General features: G+C 40.1%; 2 protein-coding genes across 3 annotated transcripts in view; one reads left to right on the top strand and one right to left on the bottom strand.

Annotated features, from left to right (window-relative positions):
- STK32A (serine/threonine kinase 32A) overlaps window positions 1-11,721 on the top strand; it is a 106,164-nt gene extending 94,443 nt beyond the window's left edge. Inside the window, exons 11-15 of the mRNA XM_042447224.1 lie at window positions 1,206-1,331; window positions 1,554-1,682; window positions 4,176-4,240; window positions 5,357-5,472; window positions 6,666-11,721. Coding sequence (XP_042303158.1) covers window positions 1,206-1,331; window positions 1,554-1,682; window positions 4,176-4,240; window positions 5,357-5,450 — 414 coding nt within the window. The 3' untranslated portion in view covers window positions 5,451-5,472; window positions 6,666-11,721. The remainder of the gene's footprint in view (window positions 1-1,205; window positions 1,332-1,553; window positions 1,683-4,175; window positions 4,241-5,356; window positions 5,473-6,665) is intronic.
- A 7,477-nt stretch (window positions 11,722-19,198) lies between these two features.
- Window positions 19,199-19,993, bottom strand: part of DPYSL3 (dihydropyrimidinase like 3) — a 98,232-nt gene continuing 97,437 nt past the window's right edge. For both annotated transcript variants that reach the window (XM_042451967.1, XM_042451968.1), the window contains exon 14: window positions 19,199-19,951. In XM_042451967.1, the coding sequence (XP_042307901.1) occupies window positions 19,863-19,951 (89 nt within the window). In that variant the 3' untranslated portion in view covers window positions 19,199-19,862. The remainder of the gene's footprint in view (window positions 19,952-19,993) is intronic.

Consider the following 19,993-nt stretch of genomic DNA (forward strand, 5'->3'; position numbering starts at 1 on the left):
TAATGTTCATTCGTCACCAGCTTGAGAAGTTTTCTTTTGTATTGATTTAAACAACTGAAAGGCAATGTTCACCATTTGGTGAGGCGCTCCTCTGATATTTCTTTTATTGGGAGGGAGTTGCAGCTGTACACTTCTTCTTCTTCAGATTTATTTATAAATCTTAGAAAATTCTTCCTGTTGCAAAAGTGATGCTGGAAGCCTTGGTTCTGATTCAGTCCATGATACTACTGCTCCCCACATAAATACCATCACTCTCAAAAACCATAGTGTTACCGTAGTGGAAAGAAGTTATAGCATGGATCTGTGGCTTCCGACTGTACCAGCGGACCAGTGGCCCTGAACTGCAAAGAAGAGTCCAAAATTGTTGGGAAAGAATTCCTTGAGCTTTGATGACTTGTCCTTGAGTGGATCATGCTAGACTTATGCATTTTGGATGATGAGTGATAGATGTGGTGTGCATGTTCACTGTAACCTTTCAACAACCTGAATTTTATTACTATCCATTGGTGTCTCCAAAATTATTTTTTTTAAAAAAAAGTCTGATGATATGCCCTTCACCTGCTCTACCCACCTTTTTTGCTATTTCCTAAGAAATTTTAAATATATTTTTAATCTAGGATATACGTTTCTAAACTTCCTTGCATGTTGTGCTTCATTTATTTTAACAATATATAGTCGGCCTTTTATATCCATGGATTCTTCATCCACAGTTTCAACCATCCATGGCTTGAAAATATTCCAAAATAAACAAAAAAATAAATCCCAAAAGCAAACCTTGATTTTGCCATTTTATTTATGCTATTCTATATAATGGGACTTGATCATCTACAGATTTTGATATTCACAGTTTGGTTGTGGAACCAAACCTCAGAGGATACCAAAGGCCCCTAGAATCCATGCTAGGGGCAACATTAATAAATTGACTTGTAACTCATGAGAAGCTCTAATACATGGCTCTGATCAAACTGAAGTTTACTGTAAAAGAAAATAAGAGGAACAGTAGTTATAATAACAACTACTTAAACCAGAGGAAAAGCTTAGATTGATATTTCATTGCTTTGAATTGGAATTAATCATGACTAACATCTGGTAAATTGAGATACAGATTATTCTTATTTCATCTGTCCAATCTGCAGTAAATATCTTTTGTTTCTCTCTGCTGTGATCATAATCATATTTACTAGCTGGTGAATCTCTATTTCTAGTTATTGGAGATAAATGCAGAGGAACGATTTTCTCATCTGAGTGATATTCAAGACTTTGCTTATTTGGCTGATATCAACTGGGATGCTGTTCTACAAAAGAGAATAATGCCTGGATTTCTTCCTACTGTAAGAATTTTATCATGTTCTTTATCCCCCCCTCAGCTATAGATGATGATGATGATGATGATGATGATGATGATGATGATGATGATGAAAACATTAATTTATATAATATAAAAGCACTCATTTTAGGGGAAGAGCTCATTTCCAGGTTGAGGCTGCAGTGGAAGACCATTGTCCATGCACATTTTATTATATTTTGAATGATCTCTCTCTACCCCTTTCTAGAAAGGGAAGTTGAATTGTGACCCAACCTTTGAGCTTGAAGAAATGATCCTGGAGTCCAAACCCCTTCACAAAAAGAAGAAGCGCCTAGCTAAGAAGGAAAAGGAAAGCAGCAAAAATGATTCAATTCAGGTGAGATACAGAGAGGTTGATTACACTACATATCCCATTGTAAACTTCAGGAAATGCAGCTTTGCACATGCTAGTAGATATATTACTTACTTAAGGATGCCAGCATTTTAATAGTGTTCATATTCATTTAATGTCTTTGTGAATATTGGTCTCAAAAGACAAAAGATTGTGCTTCTCAAACTGCTTACTCAGGTCTGACAGCACTGACATTATTGGCAGTGCTCCAAATGAGTAGTTTAGAAAGAAGGCTGCAGCCAAAACTAGCAAGGAATTGTTTCATTTTCTAATTCTTTGTATTTGTATTGTGCATTGCTGATAAATCTGTGTTTACAACTTTTTGCCACAGAAGGTGTAGAGAGCTTTTTGCATGATTACTGGTATCCAATAATGCTTTCTGAATATCATGGGTTTCTTATGCCATTAGCAAAACCACACATCAAAGCCCTTATTGCAAACCATCTTTGATCATAGATAGATATACTGTTCTTTCTGTTTTTGAGTAGTCCTTTGTGGGGGGAGGTAGTGGGGAAAAGCAGGAAAGGAAAGGGGGAAAATGAACACTCTCACAGTCTCTATACTGTCTGCAGATAATGAATTGGAAACCTTAATATCTGCTTCACAACCACTCTTAATGGGTTTTTTCCTAGGGGTCTTTTCACATTGTACAAATTATAGTGCTATGATTCCACTGTGTAGTGTGAATGGACAGTACATTTACTATTTTATCCACCAACTATGTTGGGCTGTTGGTGGCACTTTACTAGGGGCACATATGTATTGTTAATGAAATATGTTTTTTATGAAGAAACCAAGAACAGTTGTCCACCATCAGACTGGCTTATCTCGAAAAAGAAACTGGTGAAAATAAAGACAGAAAAAGAGCAAGAGAATATGATGGCTATAACATAGAAATATATATAAAAGAGATATATAAAAGAAGCAACTGGTGAATCCAATAATTATAGAATCAAATTGGTTATGAAATAGCTCTTGTATTTGAGCCAGAATCTAAAAATCCAGAGTTCACTTTTACCATAGTGAAAAAGCCACAATGTAATTTAATGGCTCTGTCCTGCAGTTTTATAGCGATAGTAAAAACAGCTGAGAGTTTTACCCAGCAGTATGTCAGAGATAACTTCTGTCACTTTTTACCTTGCTGAGATATGAAACTAAAATCTGAGCAGCTAGTACTGGTCCAGGGGAATTAAACTCCAAGATCAGAATGAAAGTAGCTTTGCCACTTACATTATCAATGCCAGTTTCTACAGCTGAATTCCTAGATCATTACCTGATCAGGATTTCTTTTTGAAACATTAGGTTATGTTTTACTTCTGACCAGAAGTGGCAAATTGTGTCACTGATTCTAGCCTTAGTATTGGCTCACCTCTGGTAACACCGCCTTCAGTATTAGCAGACTTGGCTTGTCTCTCTACAGAACTTCAAAAATGTTTATAATATCCATCTATTGTAACATAACATCTCTGTGCACACAGCACTCAAGGGGCTTTCTGTTTAGTAGTCTAAACCAAGACGTGATGATACATTCCAGCAATGGTGCACAACTGAAATAAGTCTATACCTTCAGATTTGATAACATACAATTGAGTGCAATCAATAGTATGATGTCAAACCTGAAGCTATAGCCCTATTTCTTGATGTTTTCCACCATGTGGGTTATGGGGACCCATGTACAAGCCCTTTCTGATTAAAGGTAAAAACACATTAATTCTGTTGACCTCTCTAGGAGGCTGTGCAGACTGCCCCTAAAGGGTGGCTTGCAGCCACCTCCAGCTATGCTGGATCGGGGACATGGCAACTGCATGCCATGGCCTCAATCTGGCGCTTCCTTTTTGTGCCCTAGAAAGGGCTGATAGCTGCGGTGCCACGGCTTTAAGGTGTTCCCTTGGTGCTGCATTGTTTGGATGAAGCACCATGATGCCACACACCATATGAAGCAGCATGCGGTGTCACACTGGCCTAGGAGGCAGAGCCGGGGCATGCATCATATGGATGCCACACCCCCACTTCACCCCCAGGCCAGCTTTTCCTGCTGGTATGCACAACCCCTAAGCATTTTCTAGATCCTCCACCACTTTTTTAAGGTATTCTGTAGCAGTTCACTATTATCTGCAGTTTCATTTATGAATGGTAAGTCCAGGAGCATATACTTTACAGGGGGCAACCTACAGTATAATGGATATGTGTCTGACAAGAACAGACTTAAGATGAATCCACTACCTTCTCTCTCTTCTATGATTCTTCCTCTCTCTTCATTGGCCATTCTCTCCTGAAAAGTCTCAATTCTGAGTTGAGGCTGTGTTTGCTTGCCCCATTCCTTCATTGGCTCTTTCATGGACAAGGCCCAGTTGATAAACCCACCAGACCTCTTTGTTTAACTATCCCCATGAAATGTTTATCTTTGTAGCTTTACAGCTTTATGTCACACTGAGGATTTCTCATCACCAGTCTTTTCTGTTTCTTCCATAATGGAAGGCGTGTCACCTTCAGAAACACCTGGAATCAATCCAAAGAGACTTCTTCATTTTCAACAGGGAAAAGTAAGTATTGACTTGAAAAGGAGCCTTTATCTTGGCATGCCTACTAATGCACCGAGCCTAAGGAAGTCTGATTAGTGCTCTTCAAATAATTAAGAAAGTGGTTTGGCACAAAATCCATAGGATATCCCTAGGGATTAAGCATTGTTCACAGACCTTTGTGTTGGGCTGCTGCTCCGATGCCACTGAATTCCAATTGTGAAGACTGTTCCAGGGATGCCTTATATAGAATGATTTCAAAGGTTTTGTACATCTCTCCTGCACTACTCTGCTCCTTTTTCAGGAAGAAATTGTACTGATGCCGTTAGAAAAAGGAGTTCTTGGCTTGACCAATAAAAGTGATATACGTTTAAATAGTAGATTATTTCTCCTAATGTGACATTATAGTGAAAGTGAACCTATTTTCCTAGCCAGCCATATTGGGCAACCTGTTTATATACCAAGTCCTAACTAGTAACAAGACATATGGTCCTTTGTTGGATCATTCCTACCCTTTCTACCCACTGTGATATCTGCCATTCTAGTAAAGGCCAGCATGCTCCATCCATGTCTCAGAAATATTAAAACAACAGACAATTACCTCTCCTGAGAGGTATCTATGCTGTAGAAGTATTACAGTTTGACACCCCTTTAACTGCCATGGCTCCAGCCTACAGAATCCTGGGATTTGTAGTTTTGTGAAACAAAGGCAGAGAAAGCTAAAGATCTTGTAAAACTACAAATCACAGGATTCTGTAGGCTGGAGCTACTGCATTTAAAGTGGTGTCAAACTGTATTATTTCTACTGTGTAGATGCACCCCAATGGCATTCTGACTGCACACCCTAGATGCTGTTGGCAGCACCTCCGTCCATGAATAAGTGGGCATAAGAAAACAGAATGCTCATGGAGATGTCTGTATCAAAGATAGGCTAAAAATGGATATTATGTGACCTCTAATAGTCAGTTTGAAAGAGAGGAGCAAATTATGTTTGCATTAGAGAGAGGAGCTGATTTTAGACATATAGCAGGTTCTCTAAAGTAGATAGTAGTAAAGAGGACAGTGAGTAATCTACTCATAGGGTGCAGAGCTTTCTTGTTGAATGATTATGGACTTTGATCTCTCTTCTGCGTACTTTAGGATGAGACAACAGCATAATGAAATGCAAGAGAACTTGATGTTGGCACAAACCAAAGACAACCAGGAAGACGATGACCAGAATAATAATATTTGAAATCTGTTTAGTTTCTGTTCAGGTGCTGCTACTGAAGGCCTAGGCTTCTATTTTAGCTACATCATGAAGCTTGACAAATAAAACTGCACACTGCTATTAAGAAAGGCAGCCACTTTGCTAAAGCACCTCCAAGCTAAATGCCGAGTGTCTCCTCCTAGCATAAGATGTTAGGACCTAGTTTCCTGCAATAGTACATAAGGCACAGATTCTTATTTTTATGCCTTCTCTGGTGTTAAAAAAGAAAAGCTCGACCATATGGAAAGAATCTGGTATTTTTTCCACAACATTAGAAGAATGGAGACTTTCCATGTTTCATTTATGTAGCATTTCTGATGGCAAGATGTTGGTGCTGCTAAGGAGTGGGGTCAGACAACTGCCAATGGGAAAAACCTACAGAGTTTTTATTAAGTGTTTTTTAGGTTGGTGGCTGCTTATTTTAATAGATGTTTGAAAGAGATGGGCCTGAATGAAAACTGGGTAAAAGCAATGCAATAGAAGACAAGACCAACCTTTTTAGGACTGGTACTGCTCCAGTCTAAAAGTTATATTCTGTTGATCAGCTCAGGACATATAGAGAAGTGATATTAGCTTCTTTGCTTTGGGATTTTTCCTCATTTGGTGGCATATATAAATTAGCTTTTAAAAGTTAATCCAGTGTATCTGTAAACAGGAGAACCACATGTAAAGTCCTAGAACTTCTATATGAATCAGAAATGACTGATGCCAGGTAAAAACACACAGAGACCTTCTACAAGGACCTGCTTATAAATAGAACTCACCAGCAAGATGCAATGGACAATCCATCATTGCAGGGAGTGGGAGGTGGGATTGAACTGATAATAAATATTTTTTTAAAGCTCGCATTTATCAGGAATAACCGTCATGCTAGTGCTACTCTAATCATTTGGGAAATGACTGTGATCAATATTATATACTTCATATAAACTGTGATTATTATATCCTTTATAGCCCAGACCACAATTTAATACAGTCAGACCTGCTAGGAGCTGTCATACATTTGAAGCATGGGAAAGCAGGATGAAGGAAGCGTCCCAAATGTTAAAATTATACGAACTTCCACTTTTGTGGAAGATTGCTAAGAATAGTTCTTTAAGAGGAAGAGAAGTATATGCATTGAAAATTCATTTAGTTTATCTGTCCTGCTTTATGTCTCAAGTCCTCTTTTATTCCTTCCTGTAATCCCTTTTTCTTCAGATTTTAACAGAGTTGGTTGGAAGACTAAGCCATGGCAGTGATGTGAAAATCAAGACCAAAATCTCAAATCCTCTAGTCTTTTATGAGGTTGTTTGCAATTGGAGTGAAAATGGGCTGAGTGATTACCTTCACCACTTTAAGGCCCTCTGGTGGCCTTTCATTTTTAAGTGTTCCCTTTGTTGTTTCTTTCAAACACATTTTATTTCTTAGCAGAGTGCAAATAAAATGCTACTGTAAATGCAGTCCTTCCCCAGTGACTTCAAGAAAGAACAGAATTTGCCTGGGTTGTCCCCCAGCCAGTATTCTACATCAACTACTTAAGTTCAAAACACATTGCAGAAATAATCTAGTTTGAGACCACTTTAACTGCCCTGGCTTAGTGCTAGTGAATCCTGGGAATTGTAGTTTATTGTGTATATATTGTCCCTCTGACAGAGGCTATATTTCTTACAAAACTACAGTTCCCAGAATTCCCTAGCATTGAGCCAGGTGAGTTAAAGCCGCCTCAAACTGGATTATTTCTGCAGTGTGAAGTTAAGTATAGCGTGCCTGCGTTTTACACAGGTGCACCATACACGACTTTCAGCATATGCTGAAAGCCGTGTCAGAAGAGCCCATTGCGTACCCCGGAAGAACTAATGGGGTGCGCAGCTGCATTGTGCGCCGCGGGCACAAGCCCCATTACTTACTATGGGGCTTCAGCATAGACTGATTTTCCCTTACGTGGAGGGATCTGGAACAGATTCCTGCATAAGGGGAGGGTGCACTGTATACTTAACTAAGTAACTTGTCTTGGTCCAACCCCCACCTGATGGAAACATAATTCACCCATGCTCTGATGGCCAGCAGAATCGACTGTCTTTTCCCCTTGTAGCTGATGTCCATGAAAGTAGGTTTGCAGGGAAGATACAATCATGGTGACAGTGTCACAGTTATGACTAAGAATCAGGAATACAGAACAGTTATCTAGATTTACTAATTCATAACTGTTCCATGTTCAGGATCACTACTTTGTCACAATTGTGACCCTACAGCTACAATCATAACTCCTCCCCAACCTACTTTACTGGGCATCATCTGCATGGGGAGAAGGAGGTCCATTCTGTTGGTGATCAGAGTATGACTGAATGATGTTTCTGTCAAGTTTGGGACAGGGAGTTGGATCTGGACAAGTTACTGATACAGAATACTGGTAATCATCTTTTAATGTTTTCATTACCATACTGAAGAAGGACACAGGCTTCTAGAAAGAGATATAAAAATGCTGCTTTGAAAATGGAAATAGATGATTTTTCCCCTTTATATCCCACTAGCTAACACTGCACACCACACTTTTGTTTGCAGAAATTAATTCTCAATGCCCCTCCCCCCCCAACAAAACACCGGGAATGCCTTCTACCAAGCAAACCAGATCTAGGTAGCTGGCTGAGACCTAGGTTTCTAGCTGCTTTATTCTGAGATTAACTAACAGGCCAAGGTAAGGCTGTCTTGCAGCATGAGTTCCAGAATTGTATACATTGTCATAGTTTTCCCAGGAACAGCACTGAAACAAACTGGAAAGTGGCTGTGAGTAGGAAAGTGCCTCTAATGCCATTATGCTCAAAGAGTCATTACCTTGTATAGAATATGTCAGACCATTTCCTGCCTAGTTTTCAAAAGCTTACTTGCAGTTGCCTAAGCAAGAATGTATTTATTATACAATAACCAAAAATCTAAGTTTGTCATCTAGTATAAGAGAGAACTAAGAGACCTTTTCCTCCTTCAACCATGTTTTATATGAAACACCACTTATCTAAGTGCTGTGACTAGGCAATTGTCCTGTACTACTTTATTTTACGCTGTACAGCAGAGGCTGCATCTTGCCTAACATCATTCTGTCGGGCCTGCCGCACCAGGCCGAATGTTTTAAGGCACAGTCTTACCTGCACTTCCCCATCTGAAGAAATTAATCCTTTTCATTGTGGAACAGCATCAAAATTAATCCGTATGGCGCCCCCCCCCCCAAAAGCTTTTGCCCAGCATTCCAGATACCCACTAATAACACCAGGTTGGATTTCAGTCTCAAGTGTTACATTAGCCATCTCTGGCTTTCCCATCTGCATGTAATGAAGAGATGTAGTCACTCTGGGCTTCATAGGTAAGTTAGCAAGACTGGGGAAGCAGCACAAAAACATGTTACAGGTTGTGAGGTATGATTACAGGATGAGGGAATAGCTTTGCAGAGTTTGCTACTGTGGAGTGGTGTTAAAAGGATATATGGGTGCTAACATCTTTGAGTAAATGGTATACTGTGATGGTCAGCCTGAAATGGATCACAATACCAAGGATGTCTTGGATGATATCCAATCAGTGCCCATGGAAGAGAGTGATAGAACCTGCACCACTCCCTTTTAAAAGAGGTGCACTAGCTGTCAGTTTGGATCAGTCAATTTAGTGGCAAATAAACAGTTGCCTGTAATTAATTGCTTTACTCAACAACAAAGGTTGCACAGTATGACTATAACAAAATGGAGGCAGGGGGCGGGGAGGAGATTATTTTAACCCCTTTTGCAGTGAAAGTGACTTTTTAGTTGCTTTAAAGAAACGAGATGCTTTCTTTAAAGTAACTAAAATGGTTACTTTCTAAAAATGAATTGAATTGCAACTAAATGGGGTGTTGGAACTTAGTGCACCTAGTTACCGTTAAAAGTTACCCTTGTCTCCAGTGTTAACTTTGAGAAAGTATGACTTTTCCTGCAAAGCTAACTGAAGCTCCAACGCATGTGGATTATCACATTTTCTATTTATTTATTAACAAAACAGCAGCCTTGTCCCCGTTCTGGACTGGGACAATGGAAAATAAACACACACATTTATTTCCTTCACAAAATTTCTCCCAAGCTGCTACTTGTAGCATAGCAGCTTCTTTCCTAGACAAAATAGTGGTTTCAGGGAGAGGAATAAGATTTTTATCGAGAAAACAGCAGGAGGTGAAGGAATTAAAGCTCTCCCCCACATGGTTAAGACACAAATGTTACCATGCATTTCATTTGTCTTTTTGACTTTGTGTTGGAGAACATGTTTTGGACCAACAGGAGCAGGTGACAACTGCACAGTGGCTGAGATCCCACATCACAGCTACCTTGTTCCATAACAGCCAGTAGATCCAGGCCTCCCAAAGACTTGGTTTGGTGCTGAGAGCTGACATACTTTACTCTTGCAAGATAAGCTTTATTGGTGGTAAATGATGCAGTAGATGGTACACAGTAGAGAAGCTTTTTGGTCCTTTTACTAATGGGGTCCACCATTCTCTCACAGCCAGTGGCAGAACGGGGCCCCCAAACTAATTCTACCCAAACTCTCCTCGGTGATCAAATGCACCCCTGGACCGTATGGAAGAGGAGGCCAATGGAAAATAGACTTCCAAAGTTTACGTAGTGCCAACCAAAATGTGCAAGCGTGACCCATCTCTCCCCACCATTGACAAGGAGAACTGTGCAAGCAGATTGGCAACAAGAGGAAAATTCACGCTCCTAGTCCATTCCCAGTCTTCATATCTTTGCCCAGTCTCAAACTGCCAAGCTAATGCAAAAAAATACCAAATGAGGTCACTAATACAAACTGACTCACTCTCTCTCTACACTGAAAAGCTGTTACCCTTTGGCCATGATGCTAACACAGATTCCCAAACGTATCTCCCTAGTGGCAGAGGCCCAACTCACAAGCACGCAACTCTTCACATATAGTTGCTCATCCTCCCATGTCCCAACAGCTATCAATCCCCAGGAGTACCCCCTGCTGTTGTCACTTATCAGTGGAGATGGGAGAGGGGGAGGGAGGTAATTCAGACTATAGAGAAGTGGGGTGAAGGGGCAAGGAGAGAAATGGTGTGCTCTCAAAATGGTCTACACATGCCTTTTCCTTCCTCTAGCAAACCAGAGCAAGCAGATCTTCATGGTCTGAACCATTTCCCCACTCTTCTTCCTTAGTAGAGATTAGGAGGAACATAAGGAGAAACTTCCTGACAGAAAAAGCTGTTCGACGGTGGAACACATTCCCCTGGAGTGTGGTGGAATTTTCTTGTTTGGAAGCCATTAAACAGAGGCTGGATGGCTATCTGTCAGGGGTGCTTTGATTGTATATTCCTGAATGGCAGGGGGTTGGGCTGGATGGCCCTTGTGGTCTCTTCCAACTCTATAATTCTGTGGTAAGCAAGAGGCTGCCAGGGCTTGTGAGCTGTGGTGCAGTGGGAGGTATCTGGATGGAATGAAAGGGTAAGTGAATGAACTGTTCATACCCATCTAAAGCAGGACTTAAGAATGCATAAGATGCAGTTATGCACAAGCAAGCCACAGGATGCTGGCCTTAGTACACTGTAACCACTGTATTAACCTAGAACTTTTAAGAGTCAACAGATCCAATTGTGTAATTCTGCTGAGAGGTTGGTTGCCATCAGTGGGACCAAGAGCTGATAATTCCCTGCTGCTAGCGCCATCTAGAGCCATCAAAATCTAGTCTGGAGTGCTAGAAAGATGTTTGAACAGTGCAGCAAACACTAGCAGTGGGAATGGGAAGTCATATTATGTTAGTTGTGTTCCATTGGCTACAGTGGATTAAACTGTTTAGACTTGAGAGGACTGGAGCTGCTGACCATTTTGGTCCTTAAGACTTTAAGAAATCATAAATTGTATTTATGAAATATAATTGTTTAAAACTGTATTCATAAAAGGGACTTCAGGATTCTTGTACACAATTTTGATCACTTGTCATTTCCAAACAAGAAATAAAATCTGAGCGAGGAATTTGGGTTCAGCACTGTAGAGTAGGATCACAACATACACACACAGGGTAGTTTTCTGTACAGCAATAAATAGTAGCTGTTTTAATCTGGCTAGTTCCATGTCTCACAAAATAGGGTTAGTTTTTGCCATTTTCTTTCATACAGGGAGGTGGTGAAGGCAATTTATCCATAGTATATGTTCTTAAGCTTAATAATTATGTCTCAAAAAGTAATACTGGGCATTTTTCCTCTTCTGTTTTATAAACATGGTCTATTAAACTTTCTATATGACTCTTACATCTGCTGACTTTTTTTTTAAAATACAAGTTTGTTGTATTAAAGTATACAGATCTGTTGTGCCAATATTTTGAAAAGCCTGGTACATGGACAAGGCGGACTTCTGAAGACATGCAGCAACCCAGTGTCCCAGTCTACAGCCTTTTGAAGTGTCACTGTTTCACTTGGCTGGCCTGCTCTAGGTGTGGTGTGAGCTAATTGGTTAATGGAGGAACACAATGTTGCAGCCAAAAGGTTCTGTCAAAGAATCATCTCCTTGAAAAAGAAAATGGAGTATGGACAGCAGCAGTCCAGCCCAGTTTTTTGCTGGGACATTTTAGCCCTTCCTGCATTCTTGCTTGCTTAGGTCAGCTGCTGACATCTACTAATCCCTGCCTACTCTATAATTGGAAACACCACCACTACCACCCTTTTCTGCTGTTTGTATTGCAGCACTTTGCAAGGTTATAGTTTTAAATCTTTTGGCAACATGGTTATTTTTGATACAATTACTGAGCTACAGAAATGGTAGAACAGGGGTTTGTCACCAGTCCCCAAAGTCCTACAACTCCCAATTAAAAAAACAACAACAGCCAAACACTGTGTGCACTCTACATTCACTAGGATTAGAGACAAGTGAACCTTTCATGAGGAATGAAGGGTGGCTTTTTCTGTGGAGCAATTCAGCCATACATATACATTACCCGGTCCCAGGATGACTTGCATCTGAACGCACAAATGGCTAACTTTTAGCTGCACCATTTTAGGTGATTATGGTGTGCAGTACAAGCACTGACTTTAGCATCCCAATTTCTAATAGTTTTGTGTATAGGCAGCATGTTGCAGTTGTTGCAATCCCAGAGGAGTCTTCAGTCTTGTATCATTTAGTAATTCATAGCGGAACTCAGTGCTTTGTCTTTGTAAGTGGACTTACATCTATGGGAAATGGTATTGTAGTTCCTCAACATTCATATTTAACAAGGGGTTGCTGTTACATTACTACATAGAGGATCCAACAAAATTGGGACCAAGGTACAATGGGAGGGATGAACAAAAGGACCCAATATACATTGAGACACCTGCTAGGAAGTGCCAATTTGTAGCAGCACTTTTCTATGTTCATCAGGACTCTTGCCAGGGTCTTCACAATTCACTAACAGTGATTCTGCTATGTAGCTAAGTAACGATCCATAATGTAGATTGTAATAAAGAATTACGGCATTAGTCATAATAGTATGCCAGTTTCAGCATTTGTGTGAAGAAGAACTCTATGCTTGTGTATCCTAACTTAAATTTCTGACAAAGGTAGCTTTGAAATTGTCCAAATCTATCAGTCCATTGGAGAAATTAGTACAGTATTTTTGTCCTGAATGATATCAGAGTTCATTTGGAGAATAGCTGCACCTAACTTGAGCCACCTCTGCCCTTTTCCATCTTATCTTTTGTTTGGTAAAATGCTTCACCCTGGTCCTTAAGCAAAGCTGCTATTCATCAGTTACTTTATTTCACATAAACCTAATTATGGAAAAACAGAAGGAAGCTCATCATACTATGGAACTGTGCCGCACTGCACCTCCTCCAGAACAGCAGTACTGATTCAAAATGGGATGCATGACCAAGTTCCCTACCCATTCAGTTGGCAGCTGTTTACTGGGGTGGGGAAACTCATAATATACATCATGCATCTTGCCAGGGCAGAGAAAAGACAATGAGGCTGCAGATTTTGGCAGCAGCAAGCTTTAGTAATAACGTTTAGTTCCAGCCTCAGAGATGTACTTAGTTGTAATGCTCAACACTAACTCTTAGGCTGCCCGAGAATTACCAATGCATTATCTCAAGTTCTCCCATATGTAAGGACAGATTACAGTCACCCCTCTGTTTTTACAGGGGATCTGTTCCAGACACACACACACCGCAAAAATGAAATCTTGCCACTATTCAAGCCCCATAGGCTTGAATGGCAGCATATACCCGTGGGTGTGTGCAGGTGTGCGCCACAGGTACCCCCATTATATCCCCCCTTTGCCGCTCACACGTAAGTCGAGGGCCCAAATTCCAAGGCCATGCAAACTTCTTTTCCTTCAACTAAAGCTATAGATGCAAGAAGTCTGTCATTAAATATTTATGTCTAAATACCCCAAAGATGCCAGATCCTGTCTGATCTTGGAAGCTAAGCAGGATCAGTCCTGGTTCATATTTGGATAGGCGCTTGCCAATGAACACCAGGTACTTTAGGTTATATTTCAGAGGATGGAACTCTGGGTATTCACCACTTAAGAAAACCTTATGAAATTCATGGGGCTGCCGTAAGTTGACAAGTGATTTGACACACATATATACAGGCTTGTATCCTGCTGTGCCTTTGCATGAGCAGAAATCCTTTCTGCTTGCACGCGGCAGGGACTTGATTTTTACCTGTCTCTCTCCCCTCCCCATGCTGCCATCCATGTCAGCTCCACACCCCTTGAACAAGAGGTCAGTATACAATATGCATCAATAAGGCTGCAGTAGGTAAATGGAGAGCTCTGCCATGTAGAAGTAGAAGTGCTTTTTTCTTAGTGCAAATCCAGCGTAAGATAGAATCAAAATATTTACTTCAGAGAATCAGACACTCTCTTATTAGTAGTTTTATTGTGACTACTATAATATTAAGTATTAAATATACTAAGATAAACACAGTGGACCACTTTCTCTAAGGCAGTGGTTCCCAAACTTCGTTTCTCCAAATATTTTGGACTTCAACTCTCAGAATTCCTAGCTGTTCACCAAGCTGGGTGGTGCTTCTGGGTGTTGAAGTCCAAAACACCTCAAAAACCAACATTTGGAAACCACTGTTCTAAGACCTCTTTCATTCTATATAATTATAGCACCTGGAGACTACTTTAATGACCAAGGTTGTATCCTATGAAATCTCTGGATTTTTATTTTGGTGAGGTACATATACTCCTTGGCTAGGTAATTCTAAGAACTTCACCAAATGACAAATCCCAGGATACTAAGAGGCATGGCCATTGAAATGGTATCAAAGTGCTATACTTGTATAGCATAAAACAGACATAAGGCTAGGCTTCTACACATGCAACACATCAATGCTAAATGCCTCCCCAATGTTAACAAAAAGGCACTATAAGATGACAGCTAGCACAGGAGGCGGGGGAAATGTGGCTAGATCTTCTTTGCACAACATTTTTTCAAGAATCATTAAAAATGTTGCCTCCTATCTGGAACGTTTAAGTGGTACAGCATAGTCTATTCTGCTAGCCCTTTATTATGTACCAGGAGAAAGAATCCATTTTACCAAGAATTAGCATAAATGTGTGAACAAGTAAAAACAAAAGCAAAACCCCAAACAATAAAGGAATATTTTATTTCAGTAAGTGAATTCATGCTAAGGATGCCTTCCCTTCTCTGCCACAACCATGTAACTGTACTGAAGACTTTGGTTTGCAAAAAACACCAATCTAGCACAGAAGAGGGCAGCAAAGAGTCACAGCATCCCCTTTTAAACACAAGGCCTGTAGCACCAGATTTACAGCCTAATTCATGGATATGCAGATTACACTGGCCAAATTTTTCCAGACATTTCCCATAAATATCTGTAATATTTGTTCCATTCCATTAATCCAGCTACAGTTAAGTAAGTATTTCTAGAGTACCATTTGTCAATTGGCGTGAATGCACATTTTTAGCTTGCTTTTGTTGAAATGCATGTGGCACTCAGTGTTCATTATTTACACCTTAAATGTATTAATGTTAGACTTTAGGGAATACTGCATAGGAAGGAATGTGAAAAGCCACCTTCAACAAAAATGTGAGCATCACTTTTTTTCTGTATAGTCTACAACAAATACGTACAACTATGCGTGAATGCTAGCATCATACACATCATTTCCTCCTCCCTCTCTCTTTTTTAAATAATTTCAATTGGATTTTATTTACTCTTCTCTTGAATGTCAGTGACAAATGACAAATTATTCACTTAAAATCATATGGATGAAAGCCTTGATGGGACAAGATGCACCATTGTTGGAATGCCTCAAAAGGAGAAGGGATACAGCATGCAACAACATTAACCATGGTGTAATTGTAAAATATTTTACTAGTTCCCCTCTGGAACTAGAAACCAAAGCACTGCACAGTTCCTTGTGGAATTACACAGTAGAATAGCTTCCAGTTCCAAAAATGAACTGTTCTTCACTGAATAGGAATAGTTCTAGGAATGTGAACAGGAAGATTCCTGAAGATATGAATAACTGGAACAAGAAATGTTGCACAATTCTGTATGGAAGTACACACATTAACTTGATTTAGCATATCTAGCAAAGCCATATGTACATCTATGTGCACACACATACATATCACCAGGTAATTGAGGCAATTATGCTGGCATCTAGTTTTTTATGTTCAACAGTTACATGGAAAGCATTTATGTTCTGGTCTTCTACCTGCTGTCTGAACTGATACACTTCAGGAATACTTTTACATATTAAACAGGCCCCAAAGAAAGAGGCGATCCTCTTTCTTGTATCTGTAAGCAGACTAAGTAAATTTACTCATATTTGCATAAAAATAGACAATCAAATCTAATGTAGATTTTTGAAAGTATACATAATTCTGATCATAACATGGGCTAACCATACCGAAACACCAGCCGGTTGTTAGCAGGACACCAAGAGTGAGGCATCTGTTTTGTACCAATTGCTGTAGAGAACTGGCAGGTTAGTCCAGGTAGTTCATTACGAATGTTTGCACATATAATCTATTGTTTTAATCTGATCATTTTAATTGTCTTTAAAATTTAATATTTTTTTAGCTGATTCAGTGAGTGACCTTGTGTTCCACTCTGGGAGAAAGTCAGTATATAAAATAAACTGTTCATACTAGGACAGCCCTAGACCCCATACAGGCCAAACTATTCATCCTGCCTCACACATGCCAGTCTGTTTGCCTGGTGCTTATGAAAATAAAACATATCTATAGTGGCAATTACTAGCCTAGAATGTGATGAATTCCCCTATGTGACTGCAGAAACATATACTCCAACCTGTAATATTTCAGGTTATGGCTCCAGTTGGTGGTAGTTCCCCCTAGTAATGCTTAGTTCAGGACCAAACTTTACTGAATCTGGCTGGGAACTAGAGTGCATCCCCAATGTCAAGTGGATCAACAGTATGGATGGGGTCCTCCTAAAACTTGTCAACCTCTGCACCTCCATGCAATCAGTTAACTTGATACAGAATATCTGTCTGAACAGCATGATGGATCCAGGCTGTTTTCTACTGCAGTGTAGCTTAAGTTATGTGGTTGGACCAGATCTCCCTGCCCCCATGTGCTAGAGATGGGTATTTGTGCCCACTTCTTTAATACAGTGCTCCCTCGGGTTACGAAATTAATTCGTTCCGCCGCGCCGTTCGTAACCCGATGCATTTCGCAAGCCGAAAAGGGCTTTCCGTTAGCGCTGGCAAGCCGCGCGTTTGAATTTCGCGCCGAAAAAAATTCGTAACCCGAAAAAACCTTCGTATCCCGGAACAGTTTTTTCCAATGGAACTTTTTCGTATCCCGGAAATTTCGTAACGCGATCAATTCGTATCCCGGGGTACCACTGTATAATCATAGAGTTGGAAGAGACCACAAGGGCCATTAAGTCCAACCCCCTGCCATGCAGGAACTCTCAATCAAAGCATCTGGTAAAGATGGGCATCCAGCTTCTGTTTAAAGGCCTCCAAGGAAGTAGACTCCACTACACTCCGAGGAAGTATGTTCCACTGTCAAACAGCCCTTATTGTCAGGAAGTTCCTCCTAATGTTGAGGTGGAATTTCTTTTCCTGTAGCTTGCATCCATTGCTCCGGGTCCTATTCTCTGAAGCAGCAGAAAACAAGCTAGCTCTCTCCTCAATATGACATCCCTTCAAATATTTAAACAGGGCTATCATATCACTTCTTAACCTTCTCTTCTCCAGGCTAAACATCCTCAGCTCCCTAAGTCGTTCCTCATAGGGCATGGTTTCCACACCCGTCACCATTTTAGTCGCTCTCCTTTGGACACGCTCCAATTTCTCAACATCCTTTTTAAAATTGTGGTGCCCAGAACTGGACACAATATTCCAGGTGGGGCCTGACCAGAGCAGAATACAGTGGCACTACTTCCCTTGATCTAGACACTATACTTTTATTGACGCAGCCTAAAATTGCATTGGCCTTGTTAGCTGCCGCACCGCACTGTTGACTCATGTTCAATTTGTGGTCTACTTGGATTCCCAGATCCGTTTCACATGTCGACTCATTTAGCCAAGTGTCCCCCATCCTATATCTGTGCATTTCACTTTTCCACCCTAAGTGCAGTACCTTACATTTCTCCGTGTTGAAATTCATTTTGTTAACATTGGCAGAGCTTTCTAATCTGTTAAAGTCATTTTGAATTTTGATCCTGTCCTCTGGGGTATTAGCTACTCCTCCTAATTTTGTGTCCTCTGCAAATTTGATAAGTATGCCCCCAATTCTATCATCCACGTCATTGATAAAGATGTTGAATGGGCCCAGGACAGAACCCTTCCAGAGACATGGATTCAGGTGCTGAAATTGAATAGTCACTTACTGCTGTTTCTCACATGGAATGCCTTTATCATTAGCTCCAGTGGAAAGACATGGTCTCAAATTCATTTGGTCTGATCCAACAAAATTACCATTTAAAATTATGACAGCCTGTGACTGATGGAAACTTAAATGTCTTCTTCATTCTTTCACACAGATATTATATGCTTATTAATATTTACCTATGAAATTCACTGAATATATATGCAATACTTTTTTAACAAAAGTTGACAGAAAGAAAATTTGGTATAAATAAGGATATGTTTTAACATGGTTGGAGTTTATGTAGATGTTTTAATACAGTTGGAGATTGGGTACTTAAAAACTGAAAGCAGTTACTTAATCATATCAAATACAATTACCATGGGCTTACAGTGAACCTGCCACTGTCGACTATACAAGGCATACAGGTGCCACAGTTGCTAATGTATGGTGGTGGACACAAGTAAACTAGTGCATATGGCACTGTTGAATTCAAGACATATACAGGTTTTTGTGTGCTGGATATACCTTTGCCTACATTCAAAGTCATTATACCAGCAGGCCACGGTTATTAACCATACAGATTCAAAACCTTTCCATGTAAGGGCTCTGTTTCACTCAGCCACAGTTCAGAGTACTGTAGAAAGGAAAGCTCTTGAAGGTCATTAGCATATGTTGCTGAAAAAGCATTCATGATGCTACATCTTCCCTGATCAGATCACTAACCTGTTTATGTGCTATAAAAGCAAGTAGAGGTGATGGTCACTGGAAACTGAGAAGCAGATCAATCCTAAACTAATTCAGTATTTATTTCCTGGATATTCAGAGCTACATCCTTTCTATTTATCCTTCCCAAACTGAGTGGAAACAAACGAAATGATTTATTTTGAGAACTGAAAAAGTAATATTACTTAGTCACAGCAAATCAATTAGAAAGAACATGTCTTTCAATTTTTTATTCAATAAAATGTACGAAGTAATAAAATCTCTAACAGGAAGAGGTGATACAACAGAGCCAGCACAAAGATGGCTGAGCTTTCCAATGGCCTCATGTAGTGCTCAGAGGCAACTATGTCTTGTCAGCATTGAGAGAAAACAGAAAAACATAGACACAATACACAGATCTACTTGGTCCCCCCATCCACCTCCCACTACCCTGCCCTACCTCCTTCCATCCCCACCCTTCCCCCAATACTAGACTGCTTGGTTGATTCTGCCCAAGTAACCTGGCTAAACAGCTTGCTCATGTCATTAGTTTCCTGCCTTTCTCCAATCCCCTTCTTACAATGTGTCATCACACAAGCACTCACCATGTACAATTACATACTTTTAACTTAGTCACCTGTCAGATTTGCATGCATGTAAAAAAAATGGGAAAAATATTAAGGCTATGAATAAACAAAAAAGAAAACCCGCAATATTTTTTAAAGCTAGGTAGCGAGTAGCAGTTATGAAACATAAGGCTTGAGGCTTATTGATTCTTCAAAATTCAAACTCTTTTCCACTGCTCTTTCTTAAATAGCAAGGTACCATTGCTTAGTTTTCTCAAATAATGGTTTCCCCCTTTCCCTTTTTCAATTACTGGGTGCTTAACTCAGAGATGTGATATTGGAACGGCCTCCTGGGGGTGCTACTATACGTTTGCTTGCTGAGCGAATACCTTCATCAATCTGGGTACCTGCAGTGAATACACAAGGAGGAAAGCGAAGAGTGAGAAAAA

The sequence above is a fragment of the Sceloporus undulatus genome, chromosome 2 (genome assembly GCF_019175285.1).
Source record: "Sceloporus undulatus isolate JIND9_A2432 ecotype Alabama chromosome 2, SceUnd_v1.1, whole genome shotgun sequence".
NCBI classification, from domain to species: Eukaryota; Metazoa; Chordata; class Lepidosauria; order Squamata; family Phrynosomatidae; genus Sceloporus; species Sceloporus undulatus.